This window comes from Monodon monoceros, unplaced genomic scaffold (assembly GCF_005190385.1).
Source record: "Monodon monoceros isolate NGI ecotype Baffin Bay Population unplaced genomic scaffold, NGI_Narwhal_1 Super_Scaffold_13, whole genome shotgun sequence".
Lineage (NCBI taxonomy): Eukaryota > Metazoa > Chordata > Mammalia > Artiodactyla > Monodontidae > Monodon > Monodon monoceros.
In genome coordinates, this window is record NW_021703769.1 from 50,520,421 (window position 1) to 50,536,080 (window position 15,660).

At 49.8% G+C, this 15,660-nt stretch overlaps 1 protein-coding gene across 3 annotated transcripts in view; it reads left to right on the top strand.

The window, feature by feature from the left end:
* The window catches only part of PDPK1 (3-phosphoinositide dependent protein kinase 1), a 71,365-nt gene that overhangs the window by 43,810 nt on the left and 11,895 nt on the right, over positions 1-15,660 (top strand). For 2 of the 3 annotated variants that reach the window (XM_029219780.1, XM_029219781.1), the window contains 5 exons: positions 4,999-5,074; positions 9,324-9,392; positions 9,621-9,717; positions 10,744-10,917; positions 12,634-12,851. In XM_029219780.1, coding sequence (XP_029075613.1) covers positions 4,999-5,074; positions 9,324-9,392; positions 9,621-9,717; positions 10,744-10,917; positions 12,634-12,851 — 634 coding nt within the window. The remainder of the gene's footprint in view (positions 1-4,998; positions 5,075-9,323; positions 9,393-9,620; positions 9,718-10,743; positions 10,918-12,633; positions 12,852-15,660) is intronic. The other variant, XM_029219782.1, reaches the window with a different exon arrangement.

The window sequence follows — 15,660 nt, forward strand, 5'->3', positions numbered from 1 at the left end:
TTTTTTTAAATTTATTCATTTTATTTATTTTTGCTGCGTTGGGTCTTTGTGGCTGCGCGCAGGCTTTCTCTAGTTCTGGCGAGCGGGGGCTACTCTTTTTTTTTTTGGGGGGTTTTTTGCGGTACGCGGGCCTCTCACTGTTGTGGCCTCTCCCGTTGCGGAGCACAGGCTCCGGACGCACAGGCTCAGCGGCCATGGCTCACGGGCCTAGCCGCTCCGCGGCATGTGGGATCTTCCCGGACTGGGGCATGAACCCGTGTCCCCTGAATCGGCAGGCGGACTCTCGACCACTGTGCCACCAGGGAAACCCCGGGGGCTACTCTTCGTTGTGGTGCGCGGGCTTCTCATTGTGATGGCTTCTCTTGTTGCTCTAGGCACACGGGCTTTAGTAGTTGTGGCACGTGGGCTCAGTAGTTGTGGCACACGGGCTTAGTTGCTCCGTGGCATGTGGGATCTTCCTGGACCAGGGCTCAAACCTGTGTCTGCTGCATTGGTAGGCGGGTTCTTAACCACTGCGCCAGCAGGGAAGCCCCGAGGAAGTTCCCTTCTGTTTCTAGTTTGTTTTATACTTTACCATGAAGGAGTGTTGAATTTTTGTTAGATGGTTTTTCTGCATCTCTTGATCAAGATGGTCATGTGGTTTTTGTCCTTTATTCTAATGCTGTGATGTAATATATTGATTGGTTTTTATGTGCTGAACCACCCTTGCATTCCTGAGATTAAATCCCAGTTGGTCATGGTGCACACTCCTTTTTATGTGTTGCTGGATTCAGTTTGCTTGTGTTCTGTCCAAGAGCTAATAAGCACATTTTGTGGAGTGTGTTTGCTGTGCTTCACATGTGGGTTCATGGATAAGACAATAGCGGTCTGCACTTTTGGCTTTGAAGAGAGTGTTCTGACCTCAGGAGCATGTCAGGTCCCTCTGTCCCCGCTGGCACCTCACAGTCTGACCTGCAGATCTGTGGTGGCCAGAGTGGTCCACAGCCCAGGGTGCTGGCCCGTTTATTTGAACCACTTTGAGGGTGGAGGTAACAACCCAGCCCAAACCCTTCTTTACCCTGACCGTTTGGCCTCCTGTTGAGTGAGTCAGTAGCCTAAAGGAGGCAGCATAAGCCAACAGTGGCTTGTGGGCCTTGGTTTTCCAGTAGCTGGAGAATTTTGACCTCTGGCTAATCTCTGAGCTTACAGGGGTAGGTAACTAGATTATCTCTGTGGCTTTCTAATGCACTCTTGGGCTCTTACCCTGGTGTCACAGATAGAAATCTGCCATTCGTGAAGTGGGAGAGGAGAAAATTACTTGTTTTCACTAACCCTTCAGTGAAATCGAGCATCTCCTTCAGTTATGAAGGTAGGCAACAAACATCTGTGTCATTAGAAATCACAGATGTTTTCATGTCCTGTCACAGTCGTCACAGATTCTTGATATATTGTTTATGCTCATCGCTACTTCAGAATTACTCTATTAATAGACCTGCTGCCAGATCTTGTTGGTGCATTAATAAAAAAGAAACATATTAGTATATTGCATATTTATTACTTTAATATTTTGATACTTTCATTATGTATAGTCTTGTAGATATTATTTTATGTCTTTAGAACATCATTCTGAGGACAGTTATTCTTTTCCACGCTCCAGAGGATTCATTCATCTCTAGACTAGCGAAAGAGCTCCTTTCTAAGGGGGTGACTCTGTATCCCCAGGGACTTGGGAGTCCCTTTAAGAAGGTGGACATAGGCTCCTGGGGAAGAGGAAGCAGCAGGTGTTGTGGGGGACAAGCAGACGCAGGCCCAGAAAGCTTACAGAAGCAGCAGCACACAGTCCTGATGCCGTCATGATTTGCTCTTTAAAGCCCAGCCATGCAGTGTGTGTGTGTCTCCTGTCCACTTTGTTTTGTGCATAATGTAGCTATTTAAAAGCACAAATACCTCTGCATACTGTGTGATAGCCTGAATTATTTAATTATGTGTAATACATATCTTTCCATATAAAAATATATTTCTAGAACTTTTCAATAATAGCATTTAAAAATATAAATCACGGAAGTAACGCACAATTATTATGAAGAACAGAAACACTGAACAGGTGAAGTATCGAGTTGAAGCCTGTCCCCCGAAGGATTGTGTCATGGCCCTGCCATCTGTGCTGGCTCCGTCCTGGAGGATCAGGTGCCAGAAATGAATTGCTGGGTCAGAGAGCAAGCCTGTCCTGTATGGCTTTTGATGTTTTTTGGAAAATTGCTCCTCCAAAGTCACAGCATTTCACATTCCCACCAGTAGCACTGTGAGGTTTTCCTCTTCAAATCCTTGCCAATACTGTGCATTTTCCTTCTTTTTTATCTTTGCTGATTTGATAGGCTACCATATTAATTAACATTTCTTTGATTCATTGTAAGGTTGAATGGTTTCACTTGGTTTTAGCTCTTGATTTGTTTTCTTCCTCTGTTGAATCACTTCAGTGTTCTCGGCTGTCAGGGTCCTGGAAGGATGCAAACGTGGCTGAGAAGTCTACAGGAGAGTAGCTGACCTAGGGGACCAGTTACAGACAGCAGGGCCCAAGGAAGCTGGACTCCCGCAGCGGGATAGAGAGCCCCTTGGCCCTGGGAGGGCAGGTGGGAGGGACCAGCACCTGAGGGTGGGGTGGGGGTGGGGGGTGGGCTCTGTGGTGGGAGAGGGCTGTGGCCTGGGGGTTGGCCAGGAGGAATAATCTCCATCTCTCTCCTGTGTCCCACTGGGGGTTCCTGCTGGCTCCAGGGCACAGAGGAGGACAGAGACCGCATCTGGGAACACATGGGGAAGGTGCAGCATGTCGGCCTTGTCTGTGTTTTTTAGGCATCTGCCTTTGGAGGCTCTTGGACCCGCAGTTAGGAAGTCTCCTGTATGGGGAGCCCTGCTGGCTGCCCACCCCAGGGATGGCAGATGGGGAGCCGATGGCCACCATGGCCAGTGGGCCTGCCTCACAGCAGACCATTGCATGCTGAATTGGTGTGGCCATGGGCCCTGGGTTTCTTTCGCATTTTAATTCTGGTGGTGTGTTGTTTATAGCCATACACTGTAAAGAATACAGCTATAGACAGACAAAGCATGGGTCTGTCGTGTTTTACTGCAGGTGGCTGTACCCTGTCAAGTTATTTCTGAGTCAGGCCTAAGTTGAGGTGCCCAGTACAGAGCCTTCAGTCATTGCAGGAAGAGAAGGGTACTTTCCCCAAACTGGAGCACTTTGTGTAGCAGGGTGGTTGACTTTGAGAAGGAAAGACGAAAAAGAAGGAATTTCAGCCATCCTCCTTTCCCCAGCTCTCCCTCCTCTAGAACATCCCAGAACTGAGTGAGTTGCTCCTGCTGTGTTTAGAGCCGGGTCTTTGGAGGGCAGGTGCTAATGTCTGGGCAGAGCGCTGTCCCAAGGAGGCCACCCAGGGCTTCATAGCCAAGCCCCTGGGGGCGTTTGGGGTTGGAGAATTCTTGGCTGTGGGGCTGTCTGGTGCCCTGCAGGATACTTAGCTGTATCCCTGGCTTCTACCCACTAGGTGACAGCAGCCCCTTCCCGCCCCCATTGTGGCAGCGAGAGATGTCTCCAGGCATTGCCAGATGTCCCGGGGGCCCAGTTGTCCACAGCTGAGACAGTGGGGCCAACAGGCAGGCCCCTTCACCGGGGGCCTGTTACAGTTTTTAGTGTTGCCTGATTTCAGAAGTGATCCTGAAGGGCCAGAGACCTCTCAGTGGTAGGTATATTGGTGTAATGTCTTACCCGGTACACTTTCTAAGTTAGTTCAGGAAAATTTGTCCACGGAGACAAGTAATTTCTAGCCCAGATTATTAAAGATGTTGAGGAAAGGGACAGCTTGATCTGTAGGTCAGGCTAGGTGAAAGGGTCTTGTTTGTCTGGAGCACAATGGTGTTGAGCTGTGGTGTTGTGTCCTGCACGTGCCCCGGGTTGCCGTGCAGGGGCCTGGTAGTGGGAAGGGCAGTCTGAGCAGGACCAGAGCCTCGCTGGCAGCCGTTCAGAGCGGGTTACCGAGTCTGGTTATGCAGCGCAGGCGTGGAAGGTCGTGGGAGGCAGTTGGCTGCTAGTGCCATGGGTGTCCCCAGTGAATCAATCAGTGGAGGTGACCCAGCACTTCATGTGCTCCTTAGAGAAGTGATTTGTCGTCAGATGGTGGGTGGCTCTCACACAGGAATCCCCAATCCTGTGTCCTCTGGTTGTGGGCAAGGCTGAAAGCAGCTGTTCTGTCCCCGATGCCAGAGGATGCCCCGCGGGGGATACCTCTGGAGTGGCGCTGGGGGATGGGGTGTGGGCAGGCTGGCTTGTGCCCACAGTGCTGCTCTTTCAGGGCTGCCTGGCCACTGATGAGCCCCTGAGGACCTGCTAGGGTGACGTGGGTGTCATGCCTCCTTGTGGCAGTGATGGGTGGGGCCAGCAGCCAGACCCCACAAGTCTGCAGTTGAACTTGGCACAGTCCAGTACTAGAGGTGGCAGACTGTTGCAGAGGGTCTCTGGCCGTGACGCCCGAGTCTTATTCCTCTCGTAGTCCCTAACCTGCCTGAACTGTTTGTTATGAGGAGAGGGTAACCCTGCCCTGCGTGCAGCTTGCGGGAGATCCAGTCCTTTCCACATTCTGCGTGTGTCCGGGGCTGTTTTAGGCACCACAGGTCCAGCAGTGAACAGACAAGGCCCCTGTCCTAAAGATGCTCCCAGCTGACAGCACGCTGGGCGAGGGCCACTCAGGTGTGTTGGCGAAAGGCAGGGAGGGGTCCACGAGGGGCTGCCCTGGCAGTCAGGGCTGGTGTTGCTGAGCAGGCAACCTTGAAGCCAGCCCTCAAAGGGGCTGGTCCAAGAAGGGGGTGTGATGGGAGGGCCTCTGACAAGTCCCGTTCTCGGGAGTGTACAGTCTGATCTCAGGTGACGGTGGCTTCCCGAGAGATGAACACCGACTGTGCAGCGTCCACTGTGGAAAATGCTCTGTGTCTCAGCATGAACTTTACCCTTTTCCCTCTTCTCATCAGCCAGGGCCAACTCGTTTGTAGGAACAGCCCAGTATGTTTCTCCAGAGCTGCTCACAGAGAAATCGGCCTGTAAAAGGTAACCTGTTTTCATCTGATCCATAATTCTCTTTTCTCTATAAGTAGTTGGTATTTTTTTCAGGTGAAGTTAATAGTTAAGAGAGTGCCTTTCATGGCCTTTACATAGCCAAGCCTACTTTGGAAGAAGTTAGCCATTTGTCTTTTAACCAGCATCTTTCCTTTGATAACCTGTGTGCTACTTTGTTACTACTTATACTTCCTGGGGTGGTTGTTGCTTTTATGCTTCCAGATTTGATCTTGTTCCTTCAGGAACAACTAAACAACTAACTATTCAGTGGAGAGTACTGTGGCCAACAGGTCTGTATTAGTGACACGAGGCTTCCTGCTGTGTCCCAGAGCCCCGGGACCATTGGTGCCACGGTGCCACCTCCAGCTTAGGCACCCTGGCTGTGGCAGCAGCAGGTCAACTGTTCAGTGTAACGTGCTCTGCAGAGTGCAGGACAGGCCCAGAAGGCAGCGTCTGTGGGAGGGGACAGGACTGGGCCAGTTTCCCAGCAGGAGCCCAGCCAGCACTACAGGGGGGAGGCCCAGTGGTGGCCACAGGATTGAGAGCCTTGGTGGAGTCCTCAGTTGTGAAAATGAGAAGTGCAGGGGGTGGGATATTGTGTTCACAAGAGTGGAGGTCCAGAGAGTGGAGAGGGTCAGTGGCAGGGCAGTTGGGCAGTGGAGGTAAAGCAGGTGGGTGTGACAATGGCCAGGAGCTGGGAGAAGTCTGGGGTGCTGTCTTGGGTGGACATGAGGCAGGTAGAAGACAGAGAGGCAGCAGTAGAACCTAGGCTTTCCGAGTTTGGAGATGACAAGTTCTGTGGTTGAAGCTTTTCTTTGGATTCTTCCTGCCCTGAGCCAGACACTCAACCCACTGGGACCATCGCTGGAGCTGACAGAGGCCCACACGGTCAGTGTCGTGCAGTGGCAGGTTGCCAGGGGCCGCCTTCCTAAAGTGACAAGCGACTGCCAGGGCAGCAGAGGAGTGATGGTTCTTGGCACAGCAGTTCTGTGTTTCTGAGCCTGATGGCTTTTTAAAACCTCTTTAGGGGGTGGAGCCACAGGGCACAAACATGATGGTTGGAAGTATATTCAGAAAAATTAACCTTGGGCATCTTAGCAGTTGCTGGGCTCTTTGGGCTTTTTTTGTTTTTGTTTTGCTTTTTGTTTTCTACTCTTATTGAACCAACAGACTTTGAGCTCTCACTGTGGGCCAGATGCTGTTGTAGGTCAGGGCTTCCCAGCTGGGACAGTTCTGCCCGCCAGGGGACATCTGGCCATGTCTAGACACAGTTTTGGTGTCACAACTTGGCGGGGGTGGGAAGGGAATGGGTGGAGCCAAGGGCGCTGCCCAACACCCTACAGTGTAGAAATGGCCCCCCAGCGAGGATGACGGGTCCCAGATGCCCACAGGGCCCAGGCTGAGAGACCCTCCTCCAGGTGGTGGGTGCACTGGGCCAGATTCTCCAAGTGTGTGTCACTGCTGCCTAAGAACTAGCTTTTCCTCGAGTTGGGTTTTACTTTCAGGAAGAGGAATTCCTTTCGTACTAATGGAGGAAGGTCTCCAGGCTCTACTCAGTGAGAGAAGGAAGACACAGAGTGGCCACCCAGAGTCGCTTGTCTGTGCATTTAAACCTCGAGAAGGATATACAAGCCATGGATAACTGGTTATCTGTGGTGGGGGTAAGGGTTAGGGCTGTGAGTGAGACCTCACTGGGTGCCTTTTTATGCTTTTAATTTTTAAAGTCATGTGATACTTATTTAAAAAATAGTTAAGAATTTTTTTCCTGATTCTAAAAATGATACTTATTCATTATAAAGAATTCTTAGAAAGTATGGAGAATTAAAAAAAAAAAGTTTCCTGGTGGTCTAGCGGTTAGGATTCGGCGCTTTCACTGCTGAGGCCTGGGTTCAGTTCCTGGTGGGGAGCCGAGATCCCACAGTCCGGGTGGCCAAAATAAAACAAACAAACAATAAAAGCCAAAAAAAACACTCATAGTCTCCAACCCACTTGTAGTCACAGATAATTTTTGGTATGTCTTTCTTTCCAGCTACTTTTTTCTGTGTGTTTTAAATGTGTTTACATAATTTTTATACAACTGGAATCATACTGAATAACCAGTTTTGAATCCTGCTCCCTGTGATTATATGGTGAACATTTCCCCATATCACTAACATTATTGGCAGAAATCTTTTAACAGCTGTGTGATTTTCCAACATACGAATTCATTGTAGTTCATTGAGCTTTTCCTTTACTGTTAAAGATGTTGAAGTAGTTTTCATATATTGGGCACAGCCTGGTGTGCCTCTACGTGCGGCATGTCCTGCGCTGGGGAAGAAGGGCCCTCCTGCCTGTTCAGCTGGAGAGTCTCCCAGGGATCCCCCACGTTCCTCTTTGAATTTCAAGAAGTAGAGTGACTTGGTTTAACTGAGCATTTAAAAAATCATCGGTGCATACTGCTTTCCAGAAATGTTACACTGGCTTCCCCCTTTAGTTTTCATTGTATTAAAAAACATTTTAAATGGCAAGATACCTGTGGAAAGTTAGCCCAGAAGCCGTTCTGCTGGCAGTCCCACTCCCTGGAGATGACCTGTGAAAGCAGCAGAGGCAGCCCCACCCCACAGCTCTGCCCCTCCTCTCTGGCCACTGCCACATGGAAAGGCCGATACTTTTCCGTTGGCGTTTTTCTCTTGTAGCTCCCCATTTTAACTACACTAAACAGCAGAGAAAACCAAGTGTAAGAACTAGTTACTGAGTAGAATGTACGTTCATTTTTAACATGCCCTTCACTCCATCTGTGTGTTGTGACTCAGATTTCTGATCTGTGGCATTTTTCACCCACATCAAGTGCTTCATTTACCCCGGGCCAACGGTGCTGTGATATGGGTCCGAGGACAGAGCCTTCACCCAAGGCCCCCAGCACTGTAATTGGCCTGTTGTCTCCACCCACGACCTACGATTTCATCTTCCAGAATGCCAAGCTGTGGCCTCTTGCAGAAACTGTATCCAGCAATGCATGAGCCCTCCGTACATTTAGGGCTTGTGGGGAGGTAGTTGGCCATGCAGGGCAAGTTGTGTCTTGATGCTTTCATAGGGCTGAGCTGGGAATAGAATGCAAGATTTACAGAGGAAATAAAATATGCAAAGTAGCTCTCAGCCATGAACTCTGAGATGCACTGAGGGGAGAGAAAAAACAGGAGCAGGAGGGAAGGAGGGTGGTGAGCAGAGCAGCCCCTCCAGGGTCCCTGCCAGCTGGTTCTGGAAAAGACTTAGGGAAATTCAGAACCGTAGTGTGTTTCCTTTAAAATGTATAATTAAGGGCTTCCCTGGTGGCGCAGTGGTTAAGAATCCGCCTGCCAATCAATGCAGGGAACACGGGTTTGAGCTCTGATCTGCGAAGATCCCTCATGCCGCGGAGCAACTAAGCCCACGCGCCACAACTACTGAGCCAGTGCTCTAGAGCCGCGAGCCACAACTACTGAGCCCATGTGCCACAACTACTGAGCCCACGTGCCACAACTACTGAAGCCCACGCTCCTAGAGCCTGTGCTCCGCAACAAGAGAAGCCACTGCAACGAGAAGCCCACGCACCACAGTGAAGAGTAGCCCCCACTTGCCGCAACTAGAGAAAGCCCATGCACAGCAACGAAGACCCAATGCAGCCAAAAACAAAAATAAAATTTTTAAAAATGTATAATTAAAATGTTCATAAAGGAGGGGCAGGGCTTTGCACAGTGAGTCCAAGAAGGGAAAGAGAAAGCTTGCTTTGTGCGCATCCTGTGGACTGTGATTTGGCTCCTTGGCATACATGAGCTCGCGTCTGTGGCCTGGGGGTAAACAGTGAGCTGTGCGAGAATCTGAGACTCAGCTGTACCAACCTGCCAGTGCCCCTGCCCCTGCCCCTGGCACTGGAAGAAGGGGCTTTTTGGCCAGTATTTGCTGTAGTCAGGAGTGACCGCTGCTCCCTGGCCAGGACCAGACCGGGCCTGTGAGGTTGTTGGTTGCCCCTGAGTGAGGCGCCCAGCCTGGCCCAGTGGTGCCTGCTGTGTGTGTGGGGGATCCTCTGGTCCTGGATCTGCAGAGAGGCCCCCTCAAGGAGAGCCCAGAGCAGGTTTCCACCCTCACACTGACCTGGTTTTAAAGGTGAGAAATAGATTAGAGGCTGAAATGGGTGGTATGAACAGACAGGATGGAAATGAACCATGCTCGCCACTGAAATGTTACAAATGTCATTCTTCTTTGTTTTTCCCCTCCCTTAAAGTTCAGACCTTTGGGCTCTTGGATGCATAATATACCAGCTTGTGGCAGGACTGCCACCGTTCCGAGCTGGGTAAGAGACCCACACCCCACTCCTAGCCCTTCTCAGCAGCCTGACAGAGAAGTGGGAGGGGGCAGTCCCAGGGTTAGGGCAGAGTGGGGGGAAGTTTTATGACGGCTCTTTAGTGAACATGGTGGCTCTCTGGGGAGAGAGAGAGATGGCTGTCCCAGGAAAGTACAGCTCTGTACTGGGGAGGTTTGTGTGACCCTGCCCAGAATGATGGCTTTTCTTATTTTACAGAAATGAGTATCTTATATTTCAGAAGATCATTAAGTTGGAATATGACTTTCCTGAAAAATTCTTTCCTAAGGCAAGAGATCTTGTGGAAAAACTTCTGGTAAATATTTCAAATTTTCTTCTGGTAGGATGATCCAGTAGCCACACCCTGAGTCCCTCTGAACTTGTGGTCAGAGGGCCTTTCCTTGGAGGCACCTATGTTTAATAAAAGGGCATTTTAGGGTTGTTAGTGATTGTAGGTAGATGCATATCTTCAGTCTCATCCTGTCAGGCCTTTTCAGTTTCCAAGTGCCTGATTCTTGAGCTTAATAAGATAGGAAATTACTGTATCACTGTGCATTTGCTCATCAACACACACACCATTTTAAGTTACCAGACGCTGCAGCAGCTCGGTGTGCTGCAGTGGCAGGTGGTTGTAAATTCTACTTAGCGACATCTGTATCAACTTTAGAGTCAGCTACATGAAGGTGCTAAAGATCAACCCAAGTTATATAGCAAAGGTAAACAGATTTACCCGGGAAGGGAGTGTCTGTTTATGTTCTAGAAACTATAGTGTCCCTTCCCCTGGTGTGTTTTGGCTCCAGACCTTCCATTCACTTGATTTGGGGGAGCAGGGTCAGTCAGCCTCTTCCCACCTGTCCCTTGTGTGTCTGTCCACTCAGTGGGGAAGTGCGTTGGATCCTCTGTGGGTCTGGGGTGGGGCAGCCGAATTCTGGAGGAGCTGGCTGTGGGGCCCTTTGAGACCACGTGCAGGCGGGTGACCCAAGGCACTTTACTCCCCATCTGTGATAGCTTCCTGTTCATGTAAACTCTTCATTCTCTTATTAAAGCCAGTGAGTTCCTCTTTTTCTTGCTTTAGGATTTTAAGAGAATACTTGCTGCTATTCATTTAACTTTTGATGTAGTGATTCATTTTCACCTGTGGGGGGAGGAGCAGAGACTCCGGAGAAGTGAAAGCTGCGCGTGGCCACCCCCCTACCCCTCATGGTGACTCAGTTGTCCCCAGCACACTGTGCCCTTCCTATTTCCAGGAGATCCCAAGAATTGAAAAGAACTACTACTCAGAAGTAATTTTTTTTGTCAGAATTACTTTTTAACGCCGATGCTGACTTGACTTCTATTTAAGGTTTTAGATGCCACAAAGCGATTAGGCTGTGAAGAAATGGAAGGGTATGGCCCTCTGAAAGCTCATCCGTTCTTTGAGTCCATCACGTGGGAGAACCTGCATCACCAGACGCCTCCGAAGCTCACAGCTTACTTACCGGCCATGTCGGAAGATGATGAGGACTGCTACGGCAATGTAAGCCAGCGCGCCAGGGCCGAGATGGGTCCTGCCAGCCCCGCCTGGGAAGTGGCTCCTCTGGGTGGGGCCAGGGACCCCAGGTGGTGGGATGAGTGGCTAAAGGGGGAGCCAGTGTAGATCCGTGGAGGGGGAGGGGCAGTGAACACTCTGTGGCCCGAGTCTGAGTCCCACTGAGACTGGGGCCAAAGAGGCTTACGTCTACCCCGAGTGCAGATCACCAGGTGCGTGCATCCCTTTCTCATTTCCTCTAGTTAATTTTTGCCCAAAGGGGTCGAACCAGAGCCTGGGCGCTGATTCTCCTGGTGGGCTTCTGTTTTCCGGTTTTGGCTGATGTCCTTATAATTTTGTATCTGAAGACATTCCGGAATGCCTCTGGTATTTCCCAGAGAATCCCAGGGTGCTGCTGCTGCTTTGAACTTTGGGGGGATGTAGTATTGAGGATGGACACTGGTCACTATCGGCTCTTAGTGCCTGGTACAAGCGGGACAGTGGCACAGGCTCGAGGGATGAGGCACCCTGGGGTCCGAGGGAAGCTCAGACATAGGGTCTTCAGTATACTTTGTCCTTAAAACTTCCCTTATGGACGGTGTGAAACATGCAGAAATGGGCCGAGGAGGATGGTGAGCTGCAGTGTGTCTGTCACCACCTTCAGGTCACCCTCCACCAGGACCCCCATATTTACATGTAATGTCAGGTGTTTTGATTATCAGCCATAGTCCATATTTCTGGTTTGATTTCTGTCATTGTGGCTTATTGCAACCAGTTATCGTATATAGAGTTCTGCCTCAGTGGACTGAGGAATTCTAGAGTTCACGTAAAAGTCATCCAAGGCTAAGTTAAAATTACAACTGGCATCACCTCTTGGAGATCAAGAGCCCCCTATTGTCTCCTACCTACTGTTTTAAGCAACACATCCCTCCCTTTTTTGCCCTAAAATATCCTTTATGCCCAGACTTGAATTGAGCCAGATGTGGAGTGCCATCTGTGCTCCCCCCTGACTTGCTTCCCTACCTCAGTGGTCACGGCTGTCCACAGCCTCTGCATGTGCAGACTGCAAAGGGCTCCCTCCCTTGGCCCTAGTTGCCGACCAGGCCCTTGTGCCCTGATATTGTTCTGGGGTCATGGCCGGCAGGCACAGGCGGGGTCCCCAGGGCCTTTGGCAGGGGTGTGCCAGGGGAGCAGCACGCTCTGCTGGCCAGGCTCTGAGGGAGCCACTGGGGCCCCGGTTGTCTCAGGTCTCGGTGCCCAGGGAGCCTGGCTTCATGGGTGTGTGCGTACTCTTGAGTGTCTGTTGCAGGCCCTCTGTCTGTTGTTCCATCATGTTTGCCATGTTGAGAGCTCTGGCTTCTCGGTACTCAAGTGTCGCCATCTTAATCCTGATCCTCCAGGGCAGCACGGGGCTCAAAGAGGCCAGCAGGCCACAGGTCCCGGGCCTCCCCTTCCTGTAGGTTAAGACTGAGGATAAGCTCCTCTCTGGGGCGAACAGCTTCTGACATTGCCATCAGAAGGGGGACGCAGGGCAGGCTGGATCCAGCCTGAGGCTGGTGGTCAGCTGTGTAGTAGAGGAGAAAGCTGGGCTGCGTGTCGGTGACTCGTCTCCCATGGCCTTTGGGGTGAAGCCTGCTGGGTGTACGATAGGTCAGAGTGTGTCTGGATCTTTGGACTGGAGGGAAGTCCAGGTGCTGTTCTCACTTTTCCCTCTTCTCTGTGCAGTACGACAATCTCCTGAGCCAGTTCGGCTGCATGCAGGTGTCGTCGTCCTCCTCCTCCCACTCCCTGTCCGCCGCGGACGCGGGGCTGCCCCAGAGGGTGGGAAGCAACATCGAGCAGTATATCCACGACCTGGACACTAATTCTTTTGAACTGGACTTACAGTTTTCTGAAGATGAGAAGAGGTTGTTATTGGAGAAGCAGGCCAGCGGAAACCCTTGGTAAGAACGTACAGCTGTAAGCAGCGCCCCATTTAGAAACGCAGGGTGGAACGCGCGGGGATGAACGCCAGCTGTGGTAACTGACAGAGCTTGGGCGTCCTGCCTTCGTCACCACTGCTGTAAAGGCTCTGCTCCCTTCCGCCTCACACAGCTGCCTTTCTGTAGATAAGGACCCTCAAAGTGTCCAACTGGAAGTGGGTGTTTGGAGGGCTGGCTGGGGGGTGAGTGGGTTTGGGGCCCTCCGGGCTCTGGCCCTTGGGACTTGGTGGGCCAGGCATGCCAGCAACCGTTTTGGGACCTGGATTCACCATGATTTAAATAACCGCTGCCCAACAGGCTTTCCTGCCCTGGAGTGTTCAGATGCTCTAGAAATGGACCCATGTGATTGGCGTTTGTGTTCTTATCGAGGCAAACATCTTCCATGTTTATTGGCCATTTGTATTTATTTTTTGAGGTTCATTTGTATCTTTTGACTTTTTTTCTTGTATGTTTTGCATCTTTCTAAAATTGACTTTTCAGAGCCATAGATATGAAGACTATTTCTCTGTTTATTTTGCAAACATTTTTATTTTCAGTTTATCTCTTCATTCTATTTGTGCATTTTTTGGTGGGGAGAGTTGCAGATTCTTACAAAGTTGAACCTGTTTGTGTGTTTATTTTCTGCTTTCCATCTTGGTCCTGTTGAGAAGAGCTTCTCCACCTAGACATTTTCTTCAAGCATTTTTATGGTTTCACCTTTTGCACAGGCAGAGAGGAGCCTGGGTGGGGGTGGGGAAGGAGGCTTAGAGGAAGAGAGACCACCTGGACATGGGCGCCGTTGTGTGGAGGAATGGGAGTGGGGGACGCAGAGGAAAAGTGGCAGGTGGATGAGGCTAGGATTTTGTACAATTAGAAGTGATTGTCTCTAGGGACTTACCTGGTGGTCCCGTGGTTAAGACTTCGCCTTTCAATGCAGGGCGTGTGGGTTCGATCCCTGGTCGGGGAGCTAAGATCCCACATGCCTCGTGGCCAAAAAACGAAAACATAAAATAGAAGCAATACTGTAACACATTCAATAAAGACTTTAAAAATGGTCCACATCAAAAAAAAAAAAAAAAAGATCATCTCTTGAAAAGTGTATCTCTTGGCCAGCTGAAACAATCTCCAGCTCTTGGGGGCCTACGTTTCCTGCAGTGGTGTTCCGAGGAGCCCTAACGTGTACTGAGCAGGAGGGAAGGGCTCCTTCTGGGCGCCCTGCTCTGAGCAGGTCCATGCACCAGGTTGTGATCCCTGAGAAGGGCCTGCTGTATCCTCCCCACAGGCTTGGCCGGGTGCAGAGCACGGCTGAGAAGCACTGTTGCCGGCATGGGGGTGGCTACTCAGAAGGCCCATGTGCCTCGCCCGGGGTGTTTTCAGAGGCCCTGGGCAGCCTGGGCCCTTCAGCCTAAGTTCCGGGCAGGGCAGAGCAACTGGTGGCCGGTCAGGCCCTGCAACCTATCACCCACTCTTTCTTTTTTTTCCGCGCTCTCTTCCCTTTCCTCCCAATTCAATCCCATTTGGAAGCTGATGACTGTGGAAAGCTTAAGGCATTTCTCATTTGGTCAGTGGAGATCCCTCAGGCACATTCTTTAGAATGGTGATTCTCAATGTCTGGCCCATGGACCATAACGATAATTCTGTAATAATACTAAGATGGTGTTTGCTTTTCTACTTTTATTTTCTATAAATGTACAGTGGAGTTTTTCAGAAGCTACACACTGTAGGATGACATTGCTTTGACAGCTAATGGAATTTGTGTTTTCTGTCTTTTGAATCTTCTAAAGAAGTAGGTTTATGGTATAAATATGTGCACTTTTAGACATTAATAAGTTCTCAGTATTTCTGCTGGGCTCTTACTATTTTCAGCTATACCTCCTATAATTATTGTAACTTCCTATCATTGAGTAATTTACTGCTTTGCAATCCTGAAATTTTTCCTGTGCCCACATGGAAACACAGTGAAGAAGTAAGTATACTTTGAGTTGTTTGGCAATATTATTTTAAAATTTCTCAAAAACTTTAATAATTTCTATCTGAAACTTATTTTAGATTTTAATGGTATATTCTAAAACAAAAGAACATTTATATGTTTTTCATATTTGAGTATAGATCATTGACTTAAAAAGGGAGAAGACTTGCTTTCCCACCCACAGTAGCATCACCTCTGTCTAAAGATGCAAAAAGAAGACACTGGGTTCTCTGACTCATGGAAGGAAGGAATCCACTCCAGAGAAACTAGGCAAAACTGTAAATATGAAACAGAAATAAGACAAAAGGCTGTCTTTCCCTGGCTTTATAGATGTGAATACCTTGTGTTGTGTCTATGAACAGAATGTCTTTGCATATTATTTTGGTGCCAGTTAAGTTGCAGCATCATTTAGAGACCAGTCATTGAGAATTTTAAAATACAGGAAGTGAATATTGTAAGTGTACCCGTGATGAGCTCTTTCAGAGCCAAACATCAGAAAGCCTCTGGAGCGCCTTACCCGAGGAGTTAAGTGGGGCGGCGGGAGGAGTCACACAAGTGCTGGGAGGCTGAAGAGCCTCGGGCCATTGACCCTGCTGAGTGAATGCCATTGATGCAGATGAGAGCCACTGAGAGGAATCCCGGCCACAATGGTGGTCCACGATACGATACAGCGACTCTCTGGATTAAAGATGTGGCTGCGGAGGACACAGGGAGTGAGTTGGTATCTCTACCTCCAAATTGTTTTTTTGCCTTCCAAGTGGATGAATCTACACATGGGACTAGACTCACTGCTTTACTCGTATTTGTCCGGTGTTCACCCCA